General features: G+C 43.2%; 1 protein-coding gene across 1 annotated transcript; it reads right to left on the bottom strand.

Moving 5' to 3' along the window:
- Positions 1-2,449: 2,449 nt before the first annotated feature.
- foxb1a (forkhead box B1a) lies at positions 2,450-3,782 on the bottom strand. Its single transcript, XM_061283879.1, has one exon. It carries the CDS (start codon positions 3,470-3,472, stop codon positions 2,528-2,530), a length of 945 nt encoding a protein of 314 aa, XP_061139863.1. The 5' UTR covers positions 3,473-3,782; the 3' UTR covers positions 2,450-2,527.
- Between the last annotated feature and the right edge of the window lie 5,771 nt (positions 3,783-9,553).

Below are 9,553 nucleotides of genomic sequence, written 5' to 3' on the forward strand. Positions count from 1 at the left end.
TAACAACAGCCCCGTCTGTATCGGTTCCCCCGTACTTGAGGTTAAGTTGAGTTTATTGCAGAGGCCACCGCCCGTGTGCATTAAGCAAATCATAAATTATACATGCTAATTACCTTGGGCCTCCACTTTAATGAATTATTTTAATTAAACGACAACGCCGGGGTTTTTGCATGCGGTCTATATTTCATCCCACGCTGGAGATGACCTTCGTCGTTGTCTAAGTGGAACATAGTGGAGCAACAAGGACAATGCCAACAACACTGGTGGGGGATTATCAAATTAAAAGTTGCGGCAAGAGTTGATTTTTGCTTTTGCACACGGTAAAGGATGTGAGAAAGGGAGAAATGGGTCAAAGCCATTTTGGTCTGGATGTGCCTATTTAATTCATTTTGATCAAAGTAATTCTAATGAAATTGAACTGCATTTTTTTCCTCCTTCTCACCTGGTTCTTCACAATTTACATTACTGAAATAAAATGTTCTCCATATTTTTATTCTCCAAGATTTTTTTTTTTAATGTCAAAACTTTGAACATGTAGCCACTATTTTATTTCTTCCTAATAAATATAAAATGGAAACACAAACTTGCTGTTTTAATTAAATCGTTTTCTTTTTGCTAAATATATAATGAAAATAAAAACTGTTTTAATTCAAAATATACACAAATCCTTCGAGTACAAAAAAGTTATATTTCTAAAAAAAAAAATGTACGTTAGATAATGTTATTGCATTCACTAATTGTTATGAGATATTTATTATTATTATTATTCGTATTATTATTATTTCAAAAATAAAAGCTTGTAAGGTATTGTCCCAGTTCCAGCATTAGCAATCAATCAGGACCTAATGTTGCCCACACAACACAAAAGTGAGAAGAAAAAAAACTGACACTGTTGTACAAACAGTCCATGGGGGAGGGGGTAGATTTAAATTCCAAAAGGGTCTCGCAAGCTCGTTTCCTAGTTCCCCAGTCAGCAATGTGTTTGTGAAAAAAATCTGTCTTTTTGTCTTGCTGCAAAAGGCTAAATCTACATTGGTGGCCCAGTTGAAGTTTGCTATTCTTTGCACTTTCAATCCGACTGAATGAAGCAGAATGAAGTGGCCCGATCGCCTTTATTTGATCTAGTCCATTGCACAAAGTGACGGAATGTATTTGTTTAATGCACCACGATGGACTGACGATCCCCGAGTTCATTTAAAATAACGCAGAAAAAAAATCGAATTTAATAAATAAAAGGAGATCGTGTTGCGTTCAATTTAAAAATAAAATGCGCACAAGTGTAATTGAAGAAAAAAAATGTGCGTGCATCATTTCCGCGAAATGTCACATTAGCGGGTGTTAAACGTGCTGCAAATGCGGAGCGCAGATTGCGCGTTTAAATGTTTGTTGTTAGCGTTTTTATTTTTTTAGCGCCGCGCAGCTTGATGAATGAGCACACTTGTCTGCGCTGTGGCCATGCCATGGCCGCACCGTGCATTCTAATGGAGAGCACAAATCATGCCTGTCTGCGGCTTCGAGGGGGAAAAAAAAAAATAAAAAAGTCTCCCACTCCCAAATCATACAGGTTGCGATCTCAATAATAGCAATTATTACTCTGTAAAAATAATTATTATTAATATTAAGCAGGAAAATTGTTCGTTTCAACCCGTGACTATCAATTGAATACAACGACAGTAATAATAATAATAATAACAAACATTTTGATTGTTTACGTCACTTTTAATGAGAAAATATTTGGATGACCTTTTTTTTTTCCAATTCGTTGCAGAATGTTTGCACACTTCAAAAGCACGCATGCTGGCAAAACATAAAGAAGGGAAATAATAATAACAAGAACGTTAACACTTTTTTTTTTTTGTTTGGAATGCATGCTTCACTTTTAAAAGAAAACGTACAAATTTACAGCAACTGATCCACGTGGTCACCACAGCCTTTTTTAAATTAAATGCTTCACAGAACACTTTTTTTTTTCTTCTGGAAAATAGATTTCTAAAACGTAGAACTAAAAAGTGCATTTTACAACATATCCGTTTCAGTTATTTGCAATATTCACATCTTGCATTTTTGAGCACGTCACGTAGACTTTTCGATATTGGAATGGTTTTCTCTTTTTTTTTTTTTTAAAACAGGGAAATCGAACCTATTTGGTGTACCCTGGCCCATCACTATTTTTTATTTATTTATTTTTTAGAGGAAAGCGCCAGTGTCATCTCAGCCGCACAGAAAAGTGTGCAAAAGTTTTGCGAGTATAAAACGGAAACGTCCTCATGAGGGGCCTTACAAAAACTCCGGCGTCAACGCGTTAATGAGAACTTTTCAAATAATTTATACTTTCTTGAAGAGCAATAAGAGATTCTGTGCTGATTTTTTTCTGTTTTTCAGGACACGGTTTAAAGCGACACATTCAACATATACTACACGAGTGGATCCATAAACAACTCGCCTTGAGTCCGACGTATAGACATATAAACTTTGGGTTCGCTACCAGCAGTTCGTTTTGTCTGACGGGTGGCGAGGGTCCATTTGGTCAGTGCACGGCCACCGACTGGAGCGTGGCCGGGCTGGTGAGCGTCTCGCTGGGGGTGGCGGGGCTGCTTTGGCTGGTGGCAGTCTGTGGGGAGGTCGGGCTCAGGGACTGCGGCGAGTTGGACAGGAAAGCGGGCAGGTGGTGCGGGAGCGCCGAGAAGCCGGCCATGGAGGTGGGCGTGGGCTTGATGGGCACCGGGATGGCCGGTAGAGTCTGCGCCCCGTGACACAGCGACTTGATGGGCACACCGTAGGCGCTGTAGTCGCTCGGCGCCATGGAGATGGGCGCCGCCGTGTCCATCACGCCGCTGTTGTACATGTGCGGCCAGGCCGTGGTGAGCTGGTTGTGCAGCGGGTAGCCGGCCGACATGGACTGCATGGTGGAGAAGGCCAAGCTCCCGGGGACCTTATACTCTCTGGCGATGATGTTCTCGATTGCGAACGGGTGCTTGAAGGTGGAGGTCTGGGACACGCCCAGGTTGTAGGTGGACATCTGGGGCAGGTGCGTGCCGGTGGCCGCCTGCAGCGCGCTCAGCCGCAGCTTGGCCTGCTGCTGGAGGTAGTGGGCGGCGTCGGACTGCTTGCTGGGGGCCAGGTGGTCGGAAGCGCCCAGCACCTTGAAGCGTTTGCGACGTCTCAAGAAACTGCCGTTTTCGAACATGTCCCCGCAGCTGGGGTGCAGCGCCCAGAAGCTGCCTTTGCCCGGCTGGTCGGGGCGCCGGGGGATTTTGATGAAGCAGTCGTTGAAGGACAAGTTGTGCCTCAGCGAGTTCTGCCACCGCTGCGTATTTTCTCGGTAGTAAGGGAAGCGATCCATGATGAACTTGTAGATTTCACTCAACGGGAGCATCTTCTCCGGGCAGCTCTGGATGGCCATGGCCGTCAGTGAGATGTACGAATACGGCGGCTTCTGGTCGCTGTACGTGTTTCTCCCCGGACGAGGCATCCTTCGACGTAGTTTTCAACCCCCGCCCCCGAAAAAAAACACGCGCGCAAAAAAAAAAAAAAAACAAGTAGTCACCCTTAATTCCTTGGTGCGAGTTTCTTCATGCAGGACTTGTTTTCCCAGCCTGTGCGCCGACACATCGAAGGCTTTGCTTGGACGTCTTTTCTCGGCTATAGTCCCGCTAGAGGAGCTCACAAGACTTCATCGGGGCGTCCCGGACTAAGTGGATGATGCCTCCATGGCCCTCCTCGAACCATCTGATAGTTTTATGTAGTGACATGAGCAGAAAAGACCCCCGCCGAGGCGCTTCCATTAATGTGCCACCTCTTTGCTATCACATGACAATTGCCATGGGAGGAGGAGGAGGTGGTGGAGAGGGGGCAGGAGGCGGAGGCAGGGAGGGAGGGAGGGAGGAAGGCATAATCTGGTTTCATTTACACCTATTTACATGGATACCTTGGGCCAATGGAAATCATTTCCATTTGAAGACAGAAAAAAGGGTGAAAAGGCTCGGCAGCCGGAATTGAACTGCGATGGCACTCGGTGTGTGGAGGTATGCGCGTTTACGCTTGATACAAATATTTCACATAAAATTGCAATTGTATTTTTACGAGCGGAAATGAGCGCGTCTTGTTTATTAAAAATGCGTATTCATGGTTATTTTAATTGTGCGATATGAAATAAATACATGTAAAAAATAAATAAAAAATCCCAACATTAAAATAACGGTTTTATTTTCTTAACGGATTAACACATTGCTCCATATGCGCAGTAAACATGTTGTAGGAAGTGGACGGTATGAAAACATTCCAACACAATGCAAACAATGCTGTTCAAACTCCAACTTCATGAGGCAATCAGCCCCTTTGTGTTTATGGAAAGCAGACTGAGGAGTACTTCAGGAATGCAAATAAACCCTTGAAGATGGTGTGGTGGAAAACTGTATAAAATATCCATAAGTCAATTATATGAATGTGAAACCCAAATGGGAAGCCTATTTTGAACGACTGCTATTCAAGCTTTTTTTTCTTTTTTCTTCCCTGGCCATGCAGGGCCACCTTTCCGCTTGGAGGGTTCGCAATGGCGAAGACCACACACACGCACACGCAGATTTGCTCATAATTTATGCTAATTCCAAAAGCTCACCCTCCCTCCCCACCGCCGCCACCCCAATAAATCCACAATGCGCCCCATCACCAGTCTGACGGATTACAGAAAAGAATCGCATTGCGGGGGACATTTTGGGCAAAAAAGAAAAAGACAAGAAAAAAAAAAGAGAAGCAGAAGCTGCCCATGGAGCATCTTCTCAGCTCAAAGATCATTTTGGGGGTGAAATATAATAAAATAAAATGTTTTGATAATTTTGCAAGACGGTGCAGATAGGCCTACTTAAAAAAAATATTTCTAACAACGCGTGTTTTTTTTTTTCTTTCAGGGGGAGACCCTTCCCCTGCAGAGTGGCTTTTAACACCTGTCAGTTCCTATTAATGTTCAGCCCAAAAGGTTTTGTGCAAAAGGAAGTGCGGATAATGACAACACATCGCCATGGATAAACAACTTTTGACACCCATTCATTCGTGCATTAACCAAAACTATAAAAGGAAGGCTTTTATTGTGTTTAATTCGCGCGCGTAAAAGTCAATCACATCATCTGGAATTTACGCTCATTTTCTTCTACAAATGTTGTAAATGCCACGTGTGCTTTAACGCGCCGCGCCGTTCTTCTTCTGACATCATTCATCTTCGCCTATTTTATTTGTTATGTGCAGTTAAAAAAAAAAAAAAAAGCGCCATGAGGATTTATTTTTTTATTATTATTTTGTTCATGTCACGCACGACATGTGCGCTTCCATGTTGATGAGGTATCAGTCCAGTGCGCACAGTGAAAATACCACCATGACTCGGAGTGTGAATGGGCTCTCTTAGCTGCACCCAAACTCGCGAGTTCAAGCAGCAGTAGATCAAGTCTGCACTATGTTTGGTCATTTGTAGAAAAAGCCGAACAAAGGTTGGGATAAGCCAAATTGCATTGCACTTGTGAACCGTGCCTCAGTCTGAAGTATCCTTTAGAAGCAATAGGGAAGGGGGGGGGGGGGGGGGTACACCCAAGAACAATTTTGTGCGAGGTTTAAAAAAAAAAAAAAAAAAAAAAAAAAAGGGAGGCAAAACAAAGGGCACTCTCTGCAACATCTTAAAGTAGAGTAGTGAGGCGTGACATTCCCAGGGTGACCAGACACAATAGCCGAGGTCACGGGGATGAAAAAGAGAATCAAACAGCCACTTTCACACGTCTGCCCTCCTCCGCTGCGCTCCCCCCCAGCCCGAACACAATAGGAAACAAATGTTGTTAAAAGAGGATCGATGCCATTCATCCTAAAGCAGCGAATGATAGCCAAACAATATTGTCACACACGGAGGCCGCTTGAGATATGCTGCCACCCAGAGCCACGCAGGGGTGGGAGGGAAAAGGGCATTTTTCAACGTTTCATACCTCAGTAAACATTCATAAATGCAATAGTTTCCGGGAGTGCCCATTTGGAGGTGATGCGTTAATTTTTTGAGGACATTTTTACCCAATGTATTGTTTTTCTTAATGCAAAATCACGTGTTAAACGTGCAGCATCCTCATCCATTTATTTTAATCGTGTTTGTATATATTGTTAAACCGTGCTCGATATAAATGTTTGATTGTTGCAAAACCACAATTTACAAAAAAAAAAAAAAAAAGCTAGATTAAAAAGACATTTTTTGTTCGCAGGACAGAGGATTTCAAAAGATTGATCACGGCTTGTGCATTAGTGTGAGAACGAGCAAGCGAAAACAATTTCCAAGTCAACCAATAGGTCCGCGCCTCTAATTAAGTCCGCGGTGATTTCAGCCCGCCCCCCCTGGAGATGTTTTACGGTGCAATTAAGGACGCTCTGATGGCAAGGTATGAATATTCAGCAGAATGACAATTAATTAGCAGGCGGAGGGTCCTCGTAAGGAGCTCCTCAATGCCAAAATTAGCTCATGTGACGGGACACCCGCGCGCGCGCGCGCTTCAAGGCCATCCTCCTTACCGGCTAAATATATGCGGCAGCGGCGGGCGGGCGTGGAGCGCTGCATGCGTGGAAGTCACATCTGGACAAATGCGACGTTTTGTGCACGTTTTCCTTTTTTTTTTTTTTTTCATTTGTGATCAAACAGGGCATATATAGCGTAAAGTGTTCCGTGCCACTCCATTAGTTGTTTTGTGCGCGTCAGAGGGAGTACCTGGAAAAAGACCTCGGGGCTTTCGGAGCATATGCTCGGATTATGCTTAATGGTCTAATTACATAAATTAGGCATTCATTATACGCTACATCATCTGTAACAGATATCTCAATTGCGCGGAGGCGGGAACGTCTAATTCAATTTGTACTAGAGCGTTTTCGTCCGATTCAATGTTTGGAAAGAAAGAGGCAGTTATTTATCGTGTGTCTTTGGGGGGATTTTTTTTTTTTATTATATTGTAATATTTTTAAAATGGTTAACAAAAGAACATACAAGGAAAGACATGCATTTGAAGTAGCAGTTTCACTTTATGGCCATGAGATGGTGACAACCGCGAGTGTTTAACGTATTTATTGATGTATGCATCTCGCCGCCATTTATTCTGACAGTCAGATTATTTATACCTTTGTGGATGTCATTTGGAATAATTGCGTTACTTTATAGCTAGATGATGATCAAAATATATTTTCCGCCAATGCAAATTGTATAAATAAAGTCGGATTGTATTGTGCAAACATATTGCCATTGTGAACATGATCAGCTATCTAAAGGTGTGTGTGTATGTGTGTGTGTGTGTGTTGAACCTCTCCTAGATCATTGACTCCATATGGTGAGAAACAGCAGGACTGATGAGCGCACTACCTGAGGTCCATGTTTGTGCTGCCGACTGGAACCAAAACAGAGACCCCCCGCGCGCCCCTCAACCCAGCGCGCCATTCATTACAGACAAGACAGCAGCGCTCGCTCGCTCGCCCCGCTCATTTCATCATTTCGCTTTTTTTTTCCCCCTAGCTTATTCTGACACGCGCTTGCCTAACAACAAATCATCCTATTAAACTACACATGATAGTTCTCCGCTGACAGATAAGAGAAGAGAGGCGAAAGCGAGGAGATGTAAAGGGGGGGGGGAGGAAGAACGGAATAACAAGATGACACAGTCCATTTCAATGCGGCGAAGGAAACGCAGGAGGCCCTCATTAATATAGCCAACGCGTTTCATAACGCTCGGCGATAATTATCAGGCTTCCCGTCGCTGGAAATGAGCGAATAATGCAACGAGGAGCCACGTTTCGATCATAATATATTAACAATAATCTCAACAGGAGAGTGAACTTTCACCGTGAAGCAGCCGGGCTATTATGCACAGGGAGGGAAAAAAAAAAGATATGAATTAAGCTCAGTCACAAAGCGTTAGATTTGGCAGAAGATAAAAATTAGATGGAGGGCTTTGAGCTGCACAGAGGAAGGGGATCACGGGATGAAATAATATTAATGGAAGGATAAAGACGACGGGAAAGCGGAACTACTGTGGGGAAACATCAAACGTGACATAAGACGTGAGGCGCACTAAATGGATTGATATGGTGGGTCACTTACAGTTTGACCTGTGGGGGTCAAAGTTGTGGGTTTAACCTCCAACCCCTCTTCTCTGTTGCACTCACTTTTCTATTATCTCTTCATCACTGTTATTAATGCTGGCAGAAAGCAGGTTACCACTTGACCTGTTTACCCGGAATTAAGCCAAAGCTTTTTTTTAAAACATTTTTTATTGACACTGGCGTTCATTAGGCCGCTTCTGCGACGCCACAAACAAGTCACTCCTTTGGGGGTTAAACACATCAGGCAATTTTTTTTCTTTCTTTTTTTTTTTTATTGTGTTGCGGCTCGTGTTCATCCAGACCTTGGCAGTGATCGGAACACACTTAACCAACTGGGACCAAATGAGGGGCAATTTCCTTTCCGTCTTTCATCTTATACATGTGGGAAATAGATCGTCTCCAAGGACGGCTAACCAAGCCAAAGACCAGAACAACACAATACATAATAATAATAACAATATGAAAGGTGTTTGCGACGCTAGTAAACAAAAACACACGTCTGATGATGGAGACACCCACGGGGAAGGTTAACGCTCTATATTTTTTATTTCAAGTCTCCAAATTGTTTTGAAAAAGTTTGCAATTTATGTGCGGACATCCAGTTGGCTAAGTGAAAGCTGCTAGCAAGATTTGAGCGTAGTCTCACTTTGTTGAAGTGTGCTTTTTCGATTGTAGTAACGCTACACTGGTAATTACAATAAAATACTTGGAGTACAAAACGCCACAAAAAGTCTCATGAGAAACAAATTGATCATGTTTGAAGTTCCTTTTCAAGGATAGCATCAGTTCATCAACGAGCGCCAACAGTGACTAATAACCTCTCTCTTATTGATACGTTTTAATTTGGGCTGTGAAATATGCTGCTGTAAGACTCAAACAAGAACCATGTATCAAAAAAAAAAAAAAAGGCTTTGGCGACAAACGCAATAAGCATCGTCGCGCCAATACGCTGTAAACTCCTCCGGCATGCTTGACCAGCTCTGCTGAGAGCGCTAATATGCATGACACATTTCCAGGCACTAATTCATTTGTTTAGTAATAGAGGGGGGGAGCTAACCTGAGCCGCCGTGAGGAAAACATAAAGGTCCTGTTAATCCACAACTAATCAAAAAGTGTGCAGGAAACAAGGATTTTGTTATATTAATTAAATCCGGGCTTGAATATTCGTACGGCGAGAGGAAAAGCCGGACACGTCGGGCGCATTACTATTCGGCAATGTCGGAGTGGAGATGCAACCCCGTTCTTCAAGCAGCCGAGGAGAGCGTGGCGAATGGCGAGAAAAGAATACGTATTTATGTTTCTGAAATCTTGTTGATAAAGGCCACTTGAAGCGGGCATTGGCTGTCGGGGATTTTGTCATCCAAGGCTAGTGGCAACACGGCAAATGAACTGTGATGTTGATTAGTAGAGGCCCTTAAGAGGCCACACTTGAAAATAATGCTGTTGA

This window comes from Syngnathus typhle, linkage group LG7 (assembly GCF_033458585.1).
Source record: "Syngnathus typhle isolate RoL2023-S1 ecotype Sweden linkage group LG7, RoL_Styp_1.0, whole genome shotgun sequence".
Taxonomy (NCBI): Eukaryota; Metazoa; Chordata; class Actinopteri; order Syngnathiformes; family Syngnathidae; genus Syngnathus; species Syngnathus typhle.